Here is a 20,275-nt window from a genome sequence, read left to right as displayed (position 1 = left end):
TGACTCTGCTGACCTCGATGAACATGCGGTGCTGAAAAGGGAAAAACAGCTACAAAACAAACACTCGAACCTCTCTGTGTAATTTTTACCGCCAACTTTCTGATTTATTTTTCCCGGCAGATTCGCGCAGCCGCAGTCGGACTTCTGGCTTTACCCTGTTCCGGCATGTCCCGAAACCGCTCAGAATTTATCAACAAAACTGGATTTTTGCAGGAATGTCTTCATTCTCAAGTTTGCTATATACACTTATGGCTACTGTGTAGCTGATTTCTATAATCTAATCCCGTGTTAAACGTTTTAATAGATTTTCCTGTTTGTTTGTTTGTCCCGAGTGTGCCCATCGCGGTCCAGGGTAATTGCGCGGGAAACAAACCTCTTGTAAAAATGGCGACGGAAGCGAAGAAGCCGCGGGTGAGCCGAGTGAAACGGGTCGCAGTGGAGGGAAATATCGGTACAGAACGACGCTTTCTCCTCTGTCTGACGTGCAACTGTATTCAGTACTTTGCTGTGTAGTTAAAACTGATGCCGAGGCCTTAAACTTGTCATAAACCCTGAGTTTCGGTCAGCCGTCTTTTATTTCGCGCTATTTGCTTTGTTTACTTCCGCAGTCGATGAATTTTAGGCTCTCTGTTCTACAGCGACTAGATGCCCTACAGCTGGCACCATGTTTATCATACTCTTTAGAATATCAACCACTCAATCAACGTCCATGGCATGTTTTTTTAATTTTATTTTTAATATGCGAAGCAAACAGCATTGCAGGGTGCCCCCCTCCCACTTTTCAAACTTGAAAGCCGGAAGATTTGTGACACCAAGGACAGGGATATAACCATACCCTATAATCCCATTCACACACTCAAAAGTAAAGGCGCTGAGACGTAACCAAACCCGTCTGGACATTGCTTTGTAGTGGCAGGAATGAGACCTGTTTACAAGTCAGTGTGCTGATGTTGAAATGATTTTCTCCCGTCGTTCCCCAGCGGTGGGGAAGTCGACGTTCATCTCCCTGCTGGAGGAGGAGAGTCCTGATTGGGCGATCGTCGGCGAGCCACTGTCGCGCTGGCAGAACGTGCAGTGTCAGAGTGAGAAGGACGAGGTGAGTTACAGGGGGTTCCAATCCCGCTGGCAGAGCGTGCAGTGTCAGAGCGAGAAGGACGAGGTGAGTTACAGGGTCGGGGGTTCCAATCCCGCTGGCAGAACATGCAGTGTCAGAGTTACAGGGTCGGGGGTTCCAATCCCGCTGGCAGAACGTGCAGTGTCAGAGTTATAGGGTCGGGGTTCCAATCCCGCTGGCAGAACGTGCAGTGTCAGAGTTACAGGGTCGGGGTTCCAATCCCGCTGGCAGAGCGTGCAGTGTCAGAGTTACAGGGTCGGGGGTTCCAATCCTGCTGGCAGAACGTGCAGTGTCAGAGTTACAGGGTCGGGGGTTCCAATCCCGCTGGCAGAACGTGCAGTGTCAGAGTTACAGGGTCGGGGTTCCAATCCCGCTGGTTGAACGTGCAGTGTCAGAGTTACAGGGTCGGGGGTTCCAATCCCGCTGGCAGAACATGCAGTGTCAGAGTTACAGGGTCGGGGGTTCCAATCCCGCTGGCAGAACATGCAGTGTCAGAGTTACAGGGTCGGGGTTCCAATCCCGCTGGCAGAACGTGCAGTGTCCGAGTTACAGGGTCGGGGTTCCAATCCCGCCGGCAGAACGTGCAGTGTCAGAGTTACAGGGTCGGGGTTCCAATCCCGCTGGCAGAACGTGCAGTGTCAGAGTTACAGGGTCGGGGTTCCAATCCCGCTGGCAGAACATGCAGTGTCAGAGTTACAGGGTCGGGGGTTCCAATCCCGCTGGCAGAGCGTGCAGTGTCAGAGTTACAGGGTCGGGGGTTCCAATCCTGCTGGCAGAACGTGCAGTGTCAGAGTTACAGGGTCGGGGGTTCCAATCCCGCTGGCAGAACGTGCAGTGTCAGAGTTACAGGGTCGGGGTTCCAATCCCGCTGGTTGAACGTGCAGTGTCAGAGTTACAGGGTCGGGGTTCCAATCCCGCTGGCAGAACATGCAGTGTCAGAGTTACAGGGTCGGGGTTCCAATCCCGCTGGCAGAACGTGCAGTGTCCGAGTTACAGGGTCGGGGTTCCAATCCCGCCGGCAGAACGTGCAGTGTCAGAGTTACAGGGTCGGGGTTCCAATCCCGCTGGCAGAACATGCAGTGTCAGAGTTACAGGGTCGGGGTTCCAATCCCGCTGGCAGAACGTGCAGTGTCCGAGTTACAGGGTCGGGGTTCCAATCCCGCTGGCAGAACGTGCAGTGTCAGAGTTACAGGGTCGGGGGTTCCAATCCCGCTGGTTGAACGTGCAGTGTCAGAGTTACAGGGTCGGGGGTTCCAATCCCGCTGGCAGAACGTGCGGTGTCTGAAGGACGAAGTTTGTACCATCACCCCAGTTCAGCAGACAGAAAGTAGAAGCTGTGGGTTTGATAGGAGATGGTTTTGATCCACTCTTACTGGGACCTTCCCTTATGCTAATCGATAAGTATTGATTGTATTGATTTTTCTACAGGAGATGACCTTGTCCCAGAAACATGGAGGGAACCTGCTGGACATGTTCTACTCCGACCCTCGCCGCTAAACATCACTAACTAACTAACTAACTAACCTGTCCTCTACAGGAGATGACCTTGTCCCAGAAACATGGAGGGAACCTGCTGGACATGTTCTACTCCGACCCTCGCCGCTAAACCTCACTAACTAACTAACTAACCTGTCCTCTACAGGAGATGACCTTGTCCCAGAAACATGGAGGGAACCTGCTGGACATGTTCTACTCCGACCCGTGTCGCTGGGCCTCACTAACTAACTAACTAACCTGTCCTCTACAGGAGATGACCTTGTCCCAGAAACATGGAGGGAACCTGCTGGACATGTTCTACTCCGACCCTTGCCGCTGGGCCTCACTAACTAACTAACTAACTAACCTGACCTCTACAGGAGATGACCTTGTCCCAGAAACATGGAGGGAACCTGCTGGACATGTTCTACTCCGACCCGCGCCGCTGGGCCTTCACGTTCCAGTCCTACGTGTGTCTGAGCCGCATGAGGCACCAGCGCAAGCCTCCGCCGGGCCACCTCGAAACTGCCGCCAACCCTGTCGTCTTCTACGAGCGGTCCGTCTACAGTGACAGGTCAGGACCGGTTCAAGCTGATTTCTTAACATTCAGCCTGCTAAGGTAGCTCTTTAGAACAAATTCTCTATTGGTTAAGGGGTTAGGCAGCAGGGAGAAGGTTAAAAAGTTCATGTTTGCCTGCCCTCCTTTGTTATAACCGCAATCTTAGAACCATCAATCTTAGAACCATCATGAACGCTACATTTTCTCCCTACTCTAAACTGAATCCCTGCAAACTTAAATGCAGTGATGAAATGAAGTTACAGTAAGTTTCCGTATGTTTTCTGATTTCTGATATTTGAATCCTGTGCACTTTGGACCAAGTTGATTCTGTCTATTTTTGAATTTGCCCTTAGCATGTTGCATGATAACATATTAACGGCACATTTGCAGGTACTGTTTCGCTGCCAACTGTTTTTCTCTGGGCACGTTTAACGAGACGGAGTGGAACATCTACTGTGACTGGCACTCCACCATGCTGGCTGCCATGGGTGAACTCAAACTGGACGGGATCATCTACCTCAAGGCCGAGCCAGAGGTGAGGGGGCAGGGGTTGGAGGTCAGGGGTTATAGGTGAGGGGTCAGAGTGTATGGATGAGGAGTCAACGTGGAGGAGTTAAACATCTACTGTGAGTGTGACAGGAACATTTCCTTCTTGGAAGCAGACAAGGAGAGTAAAAGGTAGTAGATAATAGAGAGAGGGAGGGAGGGAATAGAAAACACTTGAGGTGAGGTGTAAAACTTCAAGTTCAAGAAGAAGACCCTGTTGACTTAGCTCCCTGTTGTTCCCTGCAGGTGTGTCTGGAGAGACTTAAGCTGCGCGGCCGGCCTGAGGTGAGAGTCCACCTGCCTGCCTTCTGTTCCATTCTTTAGTATTTCTTACATAATGATAGCAATGGTAGCTCATGTATTTGTGTCTATTCAACCTTTGATAACCACGTCAACCAAAATATGAGTCAATAAAAACAAAATGTCCTATTTCCTGCTTCAGGAGCATCTAGTGTCACTGTACTGTTCCCATACTGTTACTGTTCTATTCCCTGCTGTAGTAGTGTCGTGTGTCTGTGTTGTTTGTGTCTCTGTACTGTTACCGTACTGTTCCTACTCTCTTCCCTGTCGCAGGAGCGTCCTGTCTCCCTGGACTACCTGGATCAGATCCACACCCGGCACGAGTCCTGGCTGGTCCACAAGGAGCTCAGGTTGGAAAATCTCCTACCACAATTCTCTATTGTGTATTCATCTATACATATAAATTCATATATATTCATAGATTCATCCAACAGAAGACGTTAAACTGGATAGTGAGTGAGTGAGTGAGTGAGTGAGTGAGTGAGTGAGTGAGTGAGTGAGTGAGTGATATTCATACAAGATATTGCTTTAGATTTAACCTTCTCCCTGCTGCTTAACCTGGAGTGGTTACCAGTACAAGTTTTGTCAGGATCTAAATAGCCAATACAAGTTTTACATTTATTCATGCTAGTGCATTTTCCACAGACCAAACCCTCTCCCGACCCCTGGTGCCTTACCTGGTAACCAATATTATACTTTGGTACCAAACTACCTTAGCAGGCTGACGGTTAGGGAAGGTCTCCTACACAATCAATTTTCTTCTGTCTAAGGGGAATAATTTTTTGTCTGCTGCAGTGTTTCCGACAGCCTGAAGGGGGCGCCGATCCTCACCATGGACTGTAACCTGAGTTTCCAGGACGATACGGACAAACAAAAGGAGATGATGTTTCAGGTAGGACAAACAAACAAACAAACAAAAGGACATGACATCACAGGTAGGACAACAACACAAGCAGGTGTAAACTCTGCAGTTCTGTCTGGACCTGATTTTAAACCGTACTAGAGAGAGTCTGTAGTGATAAACCTATGCGCATCTTTTGGCTGGACCCTGAGATGGAAGCAACACTGTGGGGAAGACTTCTCTACAGTCCCACTTGTGTTGACATTTGTATATCTCTTGGCCACTCCTAACCAGTGGGAAGAAAGACATAAAAACTTGTCCATACAAACAAAGTGTTTAATCATGACTTGTTTCAACTCTTGGTGTGACCCTCCATATCTGTCCCTCCCTCCAGGTCAAGACCTTTGTTGCTGGGCTGTAGGCAGGAACTGGACAACATGGTGCAACTTGGACTTGAACTTGTCAGGTGCACCTTGGACTTGTCAGGTCAGGTGCAGAGATAGTCCCTGTCAGACGCAACTGCCTGCTATGTGGGCCACACCAAGTTGATTTGTTGGTTCTCGGGTTTAAAGATAGAACTGTTGAACTGGAAAATTCAAACAGAGTCTGAGGGGGAAGTCTGTACCTCGGTACCAACAGTAGCAGGGAGTGACTAAGTCAGGTTCAAGTTTTCCTCCTGTCCTCTGTTTTCATCTCGCTTGATTTTTCTTTGAATTGTCTGAGAACAAAATACCTGAATTGGTCTGCCTGTTTCCTACATACGTACTTCACACATGGTTGTACAGTATGTCTCCTGGGGAAGGTTTTATGATTTATGATTTTGACAAACCTCTCTTGAAAATTTAAAGTGAATTGAATTATCTTAAGACCTACATGTAGAATATGATTTTTGTAAATAGATATGAATTACCGAAAGTGATAAACTTGATGTTTGGACAAGTCAATTAATGTTGCTCTTTCTAAATCAGTCATTTTGACAAGAAAAATTTCAACTTTTACCATGACTGAACCTTTTTGTAATGAGAAAATTAGGTTATTTGAATTCACTTGTAAATGGTCTGTATATGTTGGAATTATTGATGAAATTGGCTGGAATTATTAATGAAATATGTTAGAATTATTAATGAATTGTTTTTATAATGTCTAACCTTTTATCTGCTGTATAACTCCCTTGTCTGGTTTTAAATAAAGTCCCAGTTCGACTTTTGTGGAAATGTTTACTTGAAAGTTAGTTGCTTTGGTTGTGTCCCAATATATCATGAGTTTCTGAATAGAAATGTGGCTTTATTGAAGAAAATGAGAAGATACCCTAGGGGACACATTACACTGCAGCTCCCCCTTGTGATGGGTAATGGTACTGCCGAAAGGGCCCAAAGTTGTTTTTTTTCTCTTTATTCATCACAAGCTCAAATCAGCCTGCAGGCCGCTTTTCATTGGAGTCATCAAGCTCAACAGGAGTCTTGAAATCAAACTCACCAAAGTCAGGAGCTCCCCCTTGTCATGGGTAATGGTACTGCAGAAATGGCTTAAAGCAAAACTCACCAAAGTCAGCAATATCATCACATCTTTATTCCTGTAGATTTCACACACCCTCCACCATTGAACCACAACCCAGGAGTTTCACCAAGCCCTTACATTGGTTACTATTGTATAACGCCACATGATTGCATAGCTGGAGCTGGACCAAAGTAAAGTACATGTAATTCCTTCACAAAGGCAGGAGCTAATCAGTCGAAAACTTTGGTAAGTCCAATTTTTGTGTTGGCCATTGCAACTTTGATTCAGAATGACTTCTACCAACACAGATAACTTCCAGGCAAAGTAGAGTAAGTAAATGTATAATCTGAACCACCTCTAGGTAGATAGTCCTTACTGTGAGCAGCATGTTGAACAATATAAACAGATGTAACGTTACATTGTAAATTGTGAGGCTTTCTGGGCAAATAGTTAAGCCTGAGTGTCATCCTGTTTCAGTTCCAGGCTCCGAAGGTAGAGCAAAACTCTAGGCAAATAGTGGATCAACATACATTTGTAAACGTGCCTGTCACTTCCATAGATGTAGATATAGATCTTTCAGACACTGATGTGCTTTCAGACACTGACGGCAGCTGTCGAGTGTCCAGCAGCAGAACACACTGGACTCCTACTGTGACTGGGTTACATGATGCAGAAATGATCAACATTGTTACATGGATTTTGTTTTCATGTTCTTGTATAAAATGTACACATTACATACATTTAACCAAATAGCTGATGGCACAGCAACATGACTGTTGCTCTAATATATTCAGAACTGCAACAAACAGGAATCAAATGTTTAACAATACTGTAGCATAACAATATAGGCACCAAGTTGTCTAATGTTGACTGTGTTTCACAAAAGTGTCCCTGCTTGCTATACTAATCACCAGGACAGTTCATCATCAATATTGTACATCTGTCCACAGCCAATATCTACATGTAAATGTTAGGATATTGCACCAATATCTACATGTTACTGTTACTAGTGTTAGGATATTGCAATCTCCAGTTTTGCTCATCGCTTATTTATGGGATAACTTCAATAGCAACATGATGTGATTTTACTTGTTACTGTGAATATTGCAGACATGAACTTGTAAAATCTAATCCTGCCAGCAACAATTATACAGATTTGTGCATCAATACACACACAAACAATCATAGTAAAAAGTTATCAAAATCTTTCAAACATTCATATAACATGTTAATTATCTTAATACTTATATACTGTATTATTGTTACTTTGCCATCCTATCTTGATCTAACATTGCTGTTCTGTGAAGGAAAATTGTTTCCAAATATTAATGAGTACCATAAAAATGTTGTTTTCTTAACAATTTCAAACATTAACGACTGTACTGTTGGGTGTCACATCTGAACTGGCAAGAGCGGAATGTTACTCAATATCTTATTGGAATGACGAGAAGGTTTTCTGCAACCCCTGCTGAAAGCTTTCATGTAACACTGACTGTGTCTTAACTTACTGGAAGACAGAAGACGAATTTGACTCAAACTCACTTGTAAGACGTCCTGGCTGTTTCAGAACTATAATATAGGGGACAAGACAGCAGTGAAGGTGAGTTGGGTCTCTGACTGTTTCAGCAGGTGGTTTATATGCATGAGAATTAATTATAGAATGGTGGGTTTTTCTCACACTTACTGTTCATCTTGCTCCCCTTTCTGTTGCCCCTAAAGAAAAGCCTCCAATCATTCTGGATCAAAGTTAAACTGTTATTGGCAACACAAAAATGGACTCACACAATTCACAATTAAATCCAGTCTTTGCCAAGGAAATTTAGTTCAACTTTGATTCAGAATGACTTCTACCAGCACAGATGAACTTTGAAGTAAATCCTCAATCATATTGTGATTGCCAAAGACTGATTGAAACGATACGTTGAGTGTTCTGAGTTTTGCTTTCTGTAACACAGAGGTACACACATGCCTGTACACCCCCCTCCAGCACATCAGTGGTTCATTCCAGCCATGGCCCTGACCAATCAGCTTGTCTTCTTGCTGTGATTGACAGGCCGTTTCTGCAGGTAGGCCCTGTAGTAGAAGTTGCTGAAGAGTGCGACCATGCTAAGCCCGTACGCGATGCCGTACACACAGAACCCGTGGTACAGGTATCCCAGACTGCTGTGCACCAGCCCGATGAAAAACTGCACGATCTGGAGAGAGGCGGGAAGAGATATTCAGCAGGGATCCAGTTCCGCTGACACGTAAAAGAACCCAACACACTATAATCATCAAGAAGAGTAAGGCTGACCCAGTGTGCTTGGCTAAAACATGAGCTGTACCTGTAGCTCTGTTTCTATGGTAACCTACCTGTAGCTCTGTTTCTATGGTAACCTACCTGTAGATTTGTTTCCATGGTAACCTACCTGTAGCTCGGTTTTCCAGGTAACCTAACTAGCTGTTTCCATGGTAACCTAACCGTAGTTCTGATCCCATGGTAAACTGGTAGTAGCTCTGTTTCCATGGTAACCTAACTGTAGCTCTGTTTCCATGGTAACCTACCTGTAGATCTGTTTCCATGGTAACCTACCTATAGCTGTTTCCATGGTAACCTACCTGTAGCTCTGTCACCCTGCGTTTCCACGTTAGCGGCTTGTCGGGGAAGGCTGCGGACAGCCCGTAGTAGAGGTAGAGGAAGACGTGGACGAGGGAGTTGAGCCCGAGCGGGACGGCCATGGCGGCCCAGGGGTAGTGGTGGTAGCAGAAGTCCGACAGCAGCAGGATGGAGGTGTGGTGGTACACGTGCAGAAACGACATCTGCCGCCGACGGTGCCGCAACACCTGCAGACACACAACAAACAAACAAACAAACTCTGTCAGCACTGTTACAGTAGGGCCATGGCGGGGTAGTAGTGGTGGGCAGTGTCAGACAAGAGCACCAGTTATGCTAGTTACACACAGAAAGAAACATTCAGTCATTTGTAAAAACTTCTTTCATCTAAAATGAGCTATTGTATTATGAAGTAATTGTACGCAGTCATTATCAAACAATTCTGTATTTTACATGTTATTCTTTCATCACTGTCATTTGTGCAAAAGGAAATGACAATTTCTACTTGAAGTGATCAGTAGATGGCTGCTCACCATGAAGATGGTATCCCAGAGTTCCAGGTTCTTGGTGACCCAGTAGAGCAGGAAGACGTGCTTCAGGGCGTTGACCTCCCCCTTGTGGAACCAGGAGGGGCTGACGAACACGCCGTACGCAAACGCCCCGAAACTGTACAGACTGAGCGCGCTGCACACCAGGTTATACACCACCAGGGTCTGTGGTAATCAATAATCAATAACCAATAACCAATAACCAGGAAACTGTACAGGCTGAGCACGCTGCACACCAGGTTATACACCACCAGGGTCTGTGGTAATCAATAATCAATAACCAATAATCAATAACCAGGAAACTGTACAGGCTGAGCACGCTGCACACCAGGTTATACACCACCAGGGTCTATGGTAATCAATAATCAATAACCAATCATCAATAACCAGGAAACCAGGAACCAACAATCATAAATACATATAAAATTCCAGACAGGATTTCCCCATATTAAACCACCTTGCGGAGCGACCTTGGCTAACCACCTTGCGGAATGACCTTGGCTACCTACCTTGCGGAATGACCTTGGCTACCCAACTTGCCGAGCGACCTTGGCTACCCACCCTGCAGAGCAACCATGGCTACCCACCTCGCGGAGTGACCTTGGGTACCCACCTTGCGGAGCGACCTTGGCTTGGTGCTTTTCTGCCAGCCGATGGACAGCGGCACGAGGCAGAGGTACGCCACGGCGACCGGCGTCGACTTCAGGCTCCGCAGCGTCTCCGCGAACCTCACGACCCCCGGGGTCAGCAGCACGGACGCCATCTTAGACTCGTGACTCCTGCTGAAGGTGAGAAAAATGGACCTGAGGTGTTGTTGATGATGATGATAGAGAGAAAGGGATTAGACTGCTCTGTGCAAAGCAAACTCCTGGCAGCTACTCCAGCCCTGCTGACCAGACCCAGCCCCTGTAGAGTACCCTCTCCACACGACATGAAAGACCTGCCGGTTACTGAAGAGGCAGGTGTCCCGCATGCTGCAGGAAACACTGGAATTCCACTGTGTGTTACCAAGGTCCTTGGTGTTACTCAGTAAATGTAGAAATGTTTGCAGTGGTTTTATGTTCACAGTTTTTGTGGTATTAAAGCTCTTTGCCGTGAACTTAAAACCTTCTACCCCCTTGTCTACTATTGTCTCCAAAGCGGAGTCTTAACCAACGCCGGACATTTCATTGTCTCCCTACCGCAAAATTAAAACGCACTAAGCCCGGATACTAGACTGGATACAAGACTGTTTCCAGGGCCTACACAGTAATTAACTCCTCATCAGTTTACGCAGCCCTCAGGAATCAGCCTGGCTTCCAGGCTATCACACACTGGCCTTTTCATGTATTCACTAATGGTAACATTCTAACAAGCTTGTAAGAAAAAGTGCCCAGAATTCTTGCCCAGTTTAGAACTGCAGTAAGCCGGGGTAGCTGAAGAGCCGGTGGACCCCGGCAGGCAGACAGCAGTTGTTGTGTCTGCAGCTCGGACTGATGAAAAATCAATATTACATGTACAGTCCCAGCACACTGAAGGGCTCCAGAAAATATTCCATCCCTCACGGTGTCATCCATTCCCGCAATGAGGGACGTGAGGGTCAGGCAAAATATAACTAAGATGATGTTACAGATATTACATCATTGAAGTCATAAATAAACATATAACGTTATATCCTCACACATCCTCAAAAAAACACAAGACGAAAGCAGAAGTTGCCGTATGGTCCGTGCCCTTTCACTCGGGTCGATTAAGTTATTACAAAGGACCTAACACACACACCACACACACACACGTAACTTATATATCTAATATTATTTTATATAATTCATCTTAGCTAAACCCGCTAACCCATCGCTTTCCCGATCCCAGACCCACACAAACACACCTGCGGGTTTCTCCTGTTGTTTTTGTCAGCAGGTGAGGGAAGCCCTTCAGATCTCACCTGTCTGTCTTACTCCGCTAACTCCACCTGTCCGGGACACGCCCATCCGTGACGTCACACCCGGAAGTAAAACTCAGCAGGTCAAAGGTCGGACCGCGGGGCATGCCGGGAGCCGGATGGCCACGTCAGTCGCGCATGCGCCAGGAAGGCGGTCCGGCTTTCCAGAAAGCAGTTTTGTGGCAAAAATTAAAAAAATCCGGCGGAAAACATGAATTATCTGAAGAACTTCCTGGCGACTCAGCCAGGGACGCAGCCGACGGGCGCCGAAACGGTAGGGAGGAGTTTATAGGATTCTGTAGAATTAGAGTCTGGTCCGGTTTCGACGTTTCGGACTCGGATAATTACTGATTAGGGGGGAGGGGGGCAGAATATGGACGTGTGGCAAAACATGCCAGCTGGGAAGTCTGATGTTTCATGTGATGAAATATTCCGGTGGGACTTCGGAGGGACTGGCCTGGTCTGGCACAGTGGAGAACAGCTGGGACAGGTGGCGGCGCAGTCCGTGTGGCAGGTGGTTTCAGACTCAGGTGCCACATGGACAGGTGTGTTATAATAACAGGTGTGTAACGGTGCAGACGCCACACAAGTAAACAACAGCCTCACCTGTGGCGTCTGCCTCATCAGGACCGTTGTGATTATGAACCATCTTCCGGCACTTACAGAATTCCCCACATTTTCTGGAGGCCATTTTGACTGGAGATGAAGGTACTTCCTGGTTGAGATCTCTACAGGCTTTAGTATTTTGTGCCGGTCAATAGTTTCATCAGGTTGTTCCTTGTACACAACTAAGTCCTGATACCTAGCCCACGTTTCTTTGACCGTCTGTCCCCCTCCTCAGGGCAATACTTTACCGATTCTACTTCACACTGCAGCTTGGTGTCAGGCTGGGTGCCATCATCCGGAGTAACCGCTGGCTCAAGCTTTTCCGTGGTTAGCAAGCAAAAAGATTGAGCCGTGGTTACCACGGAGGATGGCAAAGTTTTAGGACTGCATTCTTCACACTGCAGCAGTGACACCTAGCTAACCTGGGTGCCATCCTCCGTGTGAAAGTAAGTGAAAGGAAGGTGACAGACAATCGCTGAAACGTCGGCTCTGTATAAACACTTTGTTGAGTAATATTATAACTTTATTATCCAGGCTTATTAAGTTATATGTCCTTCTACATGTTTTATCTGACCCCTGTCTGTCCCCCTCCCCCCCCCAGATCGAGCGTCTGTGTGACCGAGTCCAGTCCTCCACACTCCTGGACGACAGAAGAGATGCGGTCCGAGCCCTCAAGGCGCTGTCCAAGGTGCGTCTGCAGTGTCTTAGACATTGATATAGAAATGAGGGATGAATAGAAAATAAAGCAGCACATGTGGGAAGTCTTACTCAGGGGTTTTACTCAGTAACTGCGACTAGTGAGATTTGGCATCCTTTAAAGCTAACAAATATCTTTCAACATAAATAGTTTACTTCATCACCATCCAGTTGTTCTTATTTCATTCTAATAGTAGAACGTTTACATGTGTTGCAACAAAATAAATGATGGTATCAGACTCATTATGATCTGTGAAACCTAGCTGTACATTAAGTACCAATTTAGAAAAGGATCTCACACCTGGGTAGAAGGGAGCAAGTTTTCTGTGAAACCTAGCTGTACATCAAGTACCAATCTATGAGATTTAGAAAAGGATCTCACACCTGGGTAGAAGGGGGGGAGTTTTAGCTGACGACCTGGTAACCCTCGACGTGTTTGTCCCCATGATTCAGCAGAAGTTCCGTCTGGAGGTGGGGACCCAGGGGATGGACATTCTCATCAACGTACTGGAGACAGACAGGTCAGTGTGTGTGTTGGTGTGTGTGTGAGTGAGTGTGTGTTGGTGTGTGTTGGTGTGTGTGTGTGTGTAAGTCTGTGTGTTGGTGTGTGTGTGTGTGTGTGCGTAAGTCTGTGTGTGTGTGTGTGTGTGTGCGTAAGTCTGTGTGTGTGTGTGTGTGTGTGTGTGTGTGTGTGTGTGTGTGTGAGTGTGTGTGTGTTATCAGTTGCTCACACATGCAGATCTTTTAGCCAATGTTCGTGTGAAATAAAGATATGTATTTCAAATGGAGAAAGTAGATGCCTCTAGAAAATGGTGTGTGTATGTAGTGTATGTGTGCATTTGGATGAAAATATATAACGTAAGTCTGACTTTCTGATTGGTTGTTTTTCAGAACGGATGGTGAGATCGTGAACTACGCGCTGGACACGATGAACAACATCATGTGTAACAACCCCGAGGACGACGATGAGGAAGGTCAGTCCAAGGTCGCTGCTATGACAGCCTTTTACATACCCCCATTTTTACATACCCCCATTTTTACATACCCCCAGTTTTACATACCCCCATTTTTACATACCCCCATTTTTACATACATCCAGTTATAAATTTGTAGCAGCAGAAAAGTCTAGATGGCAAATCAAAATTACAGTAGGGTTGAAGTCCCTATTCAAACTTTCTTCGCTGATTTTTGACCTGACATGACATAAGCCAGTTCTAACCCCCCTGTATCACCCCCCCCCCCTCTGTTCTACCCCCCCTGTTCCAGACGGCCCCCAGACGAACGGGGAGGTTCGCCAGGAGCCGGAGGACCTGGGGGGACAGTTCACCGAGATCTTCATCAAGAAACTGGAGAATGTGCAGCTTCTTCTCAACTTCCTGGAGGTACTGTTAGCGTTGTAGCCGGGGTTTTCCAGACTTACTGTTTATAGGCTGCATTTCACTGGGATTTGATTAGAGCCATGGGTAAGGATTGATTGAAATTGGAGTTTTGTGGAGGATGTAATTTCTTGGGAGTCAAAATTGCTCTCAACAACCACTCAAGTGACTGAAGAAATTGGTTGGTGACTGGAGGCGGCTGCTCCAGCAAGAGGGTCTTAAAACCGTGTAAAATTAGATGCCACTTTTGTAAGAAGAACTTTATTGCACGACTATATTGTACATGGTACAAAGTATGGCAAGAATTTGTAAACATAATACAAAGTAGAAGTATAGACTAAAACTTAACATCCTAATTAATAATACAATACAATAAGGGCTAGCATACATTTTGATATAGCATCCTAATTTCTAATACAATACAATAAGGGCTAGCACACATTTTGATATAGCGTAACAGTTATGATCGAGTTGGTTTAATCATTAGTTTTAGTATTTTTCCTAATGTGAAAGCAGTCGTTGACTGGAGCTTGTTGGCCGGGCAGGTTGGCTGTGCAGGTTGGCCGGGCAGGTTGGCTGTGCAGGTTGGCCGGGCAGGTTGGCCGGGCAGGTTGGCCGGGCAGGTTGGCTGTGCAGGTTGGCCGGGCAGGTTGGCCGGGCAGGTTGGCCGGGCAGGTTGGCTGTGCAGGTTGGCCGGGCAGGTTGGCCGGGCAGGTTGGCCGGGCAGGTTGGCTGTGCAGGTTGGCCGGGCAGGTTGGCCGGGCAGGTTGGCCGGGCAGGTTGGCTGTGCAGGTTGGCCGTGCAGGTTGGCCGTGCAGGTTGGCCGTGCAGGTTGGCCGTGCAGGTTGGCCGGGCAGGTTGGCCGGCCAGGTTGGCCGGGCAGGTTGGCCTGGCAGGTTGGCCGGGCAGGTTGGCCGGGCAGGTTGGCCGGCCAGGTTGGCCGGGCAGGTTGGCCTGGCAGGTTGGCCGGGCAGGTTGGCTGTGCAGGTTGGCCGGGCAGGTTGGCCGGGCAGGTTGGCCGGGCAGGTTGGCTGTGCAGGTTGGCCGGGCAGGTTGGCCGGGCAGGTTGGCCGGGCAGGTTGGCTGTGCAGGTTGGCCGGGCAGGTTGGCCGGGCAGGTTGGCCGGGCAGGTTGGCCGGGCAGGTTGGCCGGCCAGGTTGGCCGGGCAGGTTGGCCGGGCAGGTTGGCCGGGCAGGTTGGCCGGGCAGGTTGGCTGTGCATGTATTCTGCTACCTGTGCTGCTCTGATAGCACCTGTTGTGTCTGAGGCGTCCAGGTATGCTCATGCAGGTGTGTTCCCACCTGACGCTCTGTTCTGTGTTTCCGCAGGAGTACGACTTCCGTGTTCGCTGGCCGACGGTGAAGCTGATGACGACCCTTCTGTGCAACAGGTGCAGCCAGATGCAGCAGATTATCCTCAACAGCCCTGTCGGTGGGTACACAGCTGATTTACTCAGCTGTAACAGCTGCTGTAACATGTGCTGTACATGGCTGTAACATGTGCTGCAATAGGTGTTGTACATAGCTATAACAGCTGCTGTTCACTACTATAACATGTGCTGTAAATAGCTGTAACAGGTGCTGTACAAAGTTGTAACAGATACTGTGTACAACTGGAAGCTTGTTTTGAACTCATGCCCAACATCTTGATGTATACTGTGGCAGGTGCACGTCACACCTCACCTGCTGACAGGTGTTTCTCCCTCTCCCCTGCTGACAGGTGTTTCTCCCTCTCCCCTGCTGACAGGTGTTTCTCCCTCTCCCCTGCTGACAGGTGTTTGTCCCTCTCCCCTGCTGACAGGTGTTCCTCCCCTGCTGACAGGTGTTTGTCCCTCTCCCCTGCTGACAGATGTTTCTCCCTCTCCCCTGCTGACAGGTGTTTCTCCCTCTCCCCTGCTGACAGGTGTTTGTCCCTCTCCCCTGCTGACAGGTGTTCCTCCCCTGCTGACAGGTGTTTCTCCCTCTCCCCTGCTGACAGATGTTTCTCCCTCTCCCCTGCTGACAGGTGTTCCTCCCCTGCTGACAGGTGTTTCTCCCTCTCCCCTGCTGACAGGTGTTTCTCCCTCTCCCCTGCTGACAGGTGTTTCTCCCTCTCCCCTGCTGACAGGTGTTTCTCCCCTGCTGACAGGTGTTTGTCCGTCTCCCCTGCTGACAGGTGTTTCTCCCTCTCCCCTGCTGACAGGTGTTTGTCCGTCTCCCCTGCTGACAGGTGTTTGTCCCTCTCCCCTGCTGACAGGTGTTTGTCCCTCTCCCCTGCTGACAGGTGTTTCTCCCTCTCCCCTGCTGACAGGTGTTTCTCCCTCTCCCCTGCTGACAGGTGTTTCTCCCTCTCCCCTACTGACAGGTGTCTTTCCCCTCTCCCCTGCTGACAGGTGTTTCTCCCCTGCTGACAGGTGTTTGTCCCCTGCTGACAGGTGTTTCTCCCTCTCCCCTCCTCAGGTGTCTCCAGACTGATGGATCTGATCTCAGATGCTCGGGAGGTCATCAGGAACGATGTGAGTAACCGCGGAGGAGTTTTCCGTTGATGCATTTATTGCTAAACAAGAGTCTAATCATGATCTCAAGGATGTAGGTACTGTGGTTCTTATAGCAGCAAGATAAGAGAACCCTTGACAGCTAGGTGTCACTGCATGACTATGAAGAGCCACACCTAGCTACAGAGCCACGCCTAGCTACAGAGCCACGCCTAGCTACAGTGAGAAGTAGAATCAGTTAGCATTGTCCTGAGGAAAGTTACAGACGGCCCTGGAACCTGCGGCTAGGTGTACACAGTTGGCTGTGTGTGTAATAACTTTGTTATTGACTCAGGATTTTCTATGAAAAAATCAGAAGGGAGTGGAGGGACCAAGCTTGGGGATGGTGTGGAAGGAGGGTTGTAGTGTCGTGTTTTACAGAATTTTAGGTTAAAATGGATCATTGTAAGGCTTCCTGAGGGGGGAAATTACTGTCAGACAACTCAAAATTGAAGAGTGGCCACATGTGACCTAGCAGCATCCCTGGTCAATGAAAATTTCATGCTTGTCAGAGGATCTGCTTCCTGTTTTAGTGTTTACATGCTTAATGCCCCCCTCCCCCGAGGATCTGCTTCCTGTTTACATGGAGGTGAATGATCTAATGCTTAATGCCCCCCTCCCCCGAGGATCTGCTTCCTGTTTACATGGAGGTGAATGATCTAATGCTTAATGTCCCCCCCCCTCCCCCGAGGATCAGCTTCCTGTTTACATGGAGGTGAATAATCTAATGCTTAATGTCCCCCTCCCCCGAGGATCTGCTTCCTGTTTACATGGAGGTGAATGATCTAATGCTTAATGCCCCCCTCCCCCAGGATCTACTTCCTGTTTACATGGAGGTGAATGATCTAATGCTTAATGCCCCCCTCCCCCAGGATCTGCTTCCTGTTTACATGGAGGTGAATGATCTAATGCTTAATGCCCCCCTCCCCCGAGGATCTGCTTCCTGTTTACATGGAGGTGAATAATCTAATGCTTAATGTCCCCCTCCCCCGAGGATCTGCTTCCTGTTTACATGGAGGTGAATGATCTAATGCTTAATGTCCCCCCCCTCCCCCGAGGATCTGCTTCCTGTTTACATGGAGGTGAATGATCTAATGCTTAATGTCCCCCTCCCCCGAGGATCTGCCTCCTGTTTACATGGAGGTGAATGATCTAATGCTTAATGCCCCCCTCCCCCCAGGATCTGCTTCCTGTTTACATGGAGGTGAATGATCTAATGCTTAATGCCCCCCTCCCCCGAGGATCTGCTTCCTGTTTACATGGAGGTGAATAATCTAATGCTTAATGTCCCCCTCCCCCGAGGATCTGCTTCCTGTTTACATGGAGGTGAATGATCTAATGCTTAATGCCCCCCTCCCCCGAGGATCTGCTTCCTGTTTACATGGAGGTGAATGATCTAATGCTTAATGTCCCCCCCCCTCCCCCGAGGATCTGCTTCCTGTTTACATGGAGGTGAATAATCTAATGCTTAATGCCCCCCTCCCCCGAGGATCTACTTCCTGTTTACATGGAGGTGAATGATCTAATGCTTAATGCCCCCCTCCCCCGAGGATCTGCTTCCTGTTTACATGGAGGTGAATGATCTAATGCTTAATGTCCCCCTCCCCCGAGGATCTGCTTCCTGTTTACATGGAGGTGAATGATCTAATGCTTAATGCCCCCCTCCCCCGAGGATCTGCTTCCTGTTTACATGGAGGTGAATGATCTAATGCTTAATGTCCCCCCCCTCCCCCGAGGATCTGCTTCCTGTTTACATGGAGGTGAATAATCTAATGCTTAATGCCCCCCTCCCCCGAGGATCTACTTCCTGTTTACATGGAGGTGAATGATCTAATGCTTAATGCCCCCCTCCCCCGAGGATCTGCTTCCTGTTTACATGGAGGTGAATAATCTAATGCTTAATGTCCCCCTCCCCCGAGGATCTGCCTCCTGTTTACATGGAGGTGAATGATCTAATGCTTAATGCCCCCCTCCCCCGAGGATCTGCTTCCTGTTTACATGGAGGTGAATAATCTAATGCTTAATGCCCCCCTCCCCCGAGGATCTGCCTCCTGTTTACATGGAGGTGAATGATCTAATGCTTAATGCCCCCCTCCCCCGAGGATCTGCTTCCTGTTTACATGGAGGTGAATAATCTAATGCTTAATGTCCCCCCCCTCCCCCGAGGATCTGCTTCCTGTTTACATGGAGGTGAATGATCTAATGCTTAATGCCCCCCTCCCCCGAGGATCTGCTTCCTGTTTACATGGAGGTGAATGATCTAATGCTTAATGCCCCCCTCCCCCGAGGATCTGCTTCCTGTTTACATGGAGGTGAATGATCTAATGCTTAATGCCCCCCTCCCCCGAGGATCTGCTTCCTGTTTACATGGAGGTGAATGATCTAATGCTTAATGTCCTCCTCCCCCGAGGATCTGCTTCCTGTTTACATGGAGGTGAATGATCTAATGCTTAATGTCCTCCTCCCCCGAGGATCTGCTTCCTGTTTACATGGAGGTGAATAATCTAATGCTTAATGCCCCCCTCCCCCAGGATCTGCTTCCTGTTTACATGGAGGTGAATAATCTAATGCTTAATGTCCTCCTCCCCCGAGGATCTACTTCCTTTTTACATGGAGGTGAATGATCTAATGCTTAATGTCCCCCTCCCCCAGGATCTGCTTCCTGTTTACATGGAGGTGAATGATCTAATGCTTAATGCCCCCCTCCCCCGAGGATCTGCTTCCTGTTTACATGGAGGTGAATAATCTAATGCTTAATGTCCCCCCTCCCCCCAGGATCTGCTTCCTGTTTACATGGAGGTGAATAATCTAATGCTTAATGCCCCCCTCCCCCAGGATCTGCTTCCTGTTTACATGGAGGTGAATGATCTAATGCTTAATGCCCCCCTCCCCCGAGGATCTGCTTCCTGTTTACATTGAGGTGAATAATCTAATGCTTAATGTCCCCCTCCCCCAGGATCTGCTTCCTGTTTACATGGAGGTGAATGATCTAATGCTTAATGCCCCCCTCCCCCGAGGATCTGCTTCCTGTTTACATGGAGGTGAATGATCTAATGCTTAATGTCCCCCCCCTCCCCCGAGGATCTGCTTCCTGTTTACATGGAGGTGAATGATCTAATGCTTAATGTCCCCCCCCTCCCCCGAGGATCTGCTTCCTGTTTACATGGAGGTGAATGATCTAATGCTTAATGTCCCCCCCCTCCCCCGAGGATCTGCTTCCTGTTTACATGGAGGTGAATGATCTAATGCTTAATGTCCCCCCCCTCCCCCGAGGATCTGCTTCCTGTTTACATGGAGGTGAATGATCTAATGCTTAATGCCCCCCTCCCCCGAGGATCTGCTTCCTGTTTACATGGAGGTGAATGATCTAATGCTTAATGTCCCCCTCCCCCGAGGATCTACTTCCTGTTTACATGGAGGTGAATAATCTAATGCTTAATGTCCCCCTCCCCCAGGATCTACTTCCTGTTTACATGGAGGTGAATAATCTAATGCTTAATGCCCCCCTCCCCCAGGATCTACTTCCTGTTTACATGGAGGTGAATAATCTAATGCTTAATGCCCCCCTCCCCCAGGATCTACTTCCTGTTTACATGGAGGTGAATAATCTAATGCTTAATGCCCCCCTCCCCCAGGATCTACTTCCTGTTTACATGGAGGTGAATGATCTAATGCTTAATGTCCCCCCCC

At 48.1% G+C, this 20,275-nt stretch overlaps 3 protein-coding genes across 6 annotated transcripts in view; 2 read left to right on the top strand and 1 right to left on the bottom strand.

The window, feature by feature from the left end:
* The first annotated feature begins 319 nt into the window (after positions 1-319).
* Positions 320-6,050, top strand: LOC136448882 (deoxycytidine kinase-like). Its single transcript, XM_066448578.1, has 8 exons — positions 320-451; positions 981-1,096; positions 2,971-3,164; positions 3,540-3,684; positions 3,942-3,980; positions 4,269-4,345; positions 4,791-4,887; positions 5,231-6,050. Exons 1-8 carry the CDS (start codon positions 385-387, stop codon positions 5,255-5,257), a joined length of 762 nt encoding a protein of 253 aa, XP_066304675.1. The 5' UTR covers positions 320-384; the 3' UTR covers positions 5,258-6,050.
* A 978-nt stretch (positions 6,051-7,028) lies between these two features.
* Positions 7,029-11,478, bottom strand: LOC136449076 (very long chain fatty acid elongase 5-like). The gene is made up of 5 exons (XM_066448883.1): positions 11,342-11,478; positions 10,088-10,256; positions 9,460-9,639; positions 8,932-9,156; positions 7,029-8,528 (listed from the first exon to the last, which is right to left on the bottom strand). Exons 2-5 carry the CDS (start codon positions 10,235-10,237, stop codon positions 8,358-8,360), a joined length of 726 nt encoding a protein of 241 aa, XP_066304980.1. The 5' UTR covers positions 10,238-10,256; positions 11,342-11,478; the 3' UTR covers positions 7,029-8,357.
* A 30-nt stretch (positions 11,479-11,508) lies between these two features.
* LOC136449075 (general vesicular transport factor p115-like) overlaps positions 11,509-20,275 on the top strand; it is a 31,667-nt gene continuing 22,900 nt past the window's right edge. For 2 of the 4 annotated variants that reach the window (XM_066448882.1, XM_066448880.1), the window contains exons 1-7: positions 11,509-11,669; positions 12,603-12,689; positions 13,154-13,218; positions 13,589-13,671; positions 13,964-14,079; positions 15,402-15,504; positions 16,512-16,567. In XM_066448882.1, coding sequence (XP_066304979.1) covers positions 11,607-11,669; positions 12,603-12,689; positions 13,154-13,218; positions 13,589-13,671; positions 13,964-14,079; positions 15,402-15,504; positions 16,512-16,567 — 573 coding nt within the window. In that variant the 5' untranslated portion in view covers positions 11,509-11,606. Of the gene's footprint in view, positions 11,670-12,602; positions 12,690-13,150; positions 13,219-13,588; positions 13,672-13,963; positions 14,080-15,401; positions 15,505-16,511; positions 16,568-20,275 lie in introns of all 4 variants that reach the window. The other 2 variants (XM_066448881.1, XM_066448879.1) reach the window with 1 other exon arrangement.

This window comes from Branchiostoma lanceolatum, chromosome 14, assembly GCF_035083965.1.
Source record: "Branchiostoma lanceolatum isolate klBraLanc5 chromosome 14, klBraLanc5.hap2, whole genome shotgun sequence".
Taxonomy (NCBI): Eukaryota; Metazoa; Chordata; class Leptocardii; order Amphioxiformes; family Branchiostomatidae; genus Branchiostoma; species Branchiostoma lanceolatum.
The sequence above is the reverse complement of the archived record's forward strand: the minus strand, read 5'-3'. Positions and strand labels throughout refer to the sequence as shown.

Excerpts from the sequence above, each read along its gene's own strand:
- LOC136448882 (XM_066448578.1), top strand. The coding sequence starts at position 385 with ATGGCGACGGAAGCGAAGAAGCCGCGGGTGAGCCGAGTGAAACGGGTC. Across the intron at positions 452-980 it reads CGCAGTGGAGGGAAATATCG|CGGTGGGGAAGTCGACGTTC; the intron begins GTACAGAACGAC and ends GTCGTTCCCCAG. Across the intron at positions 1,097-2,970 it reads GTCAGAGTGAGAAGGACGAG|GAGATGACCTTGTCCCAGAA; the intron begins GTGAGTTACAGG and ends TGACCTCTACAG.
- LOC136449076 (XM_066448883.1), bottom strand. The coding sequence starts at position 10,237 with ATGGCGTCCGTGCTGCTGACCCCGGGGGTCGTGAGGTTCGCGGAGACG. Across the intron at positions 9,640-10,087 it reads AGCCAAGGTCGCTCCGCAAG|ACCCTGGTGGTGTATAACCT; the intron begins GTGGGTACCCAA and ends TGATTACCACAG. Across the intron at positions 9,157-9,459 it reads TCTGGGATACCATCTTCATG|GTGTTGCGGCACCGTCGGCG; the intron begins GTGAGCAGCCAT and ends GTGTGTCTGCAG.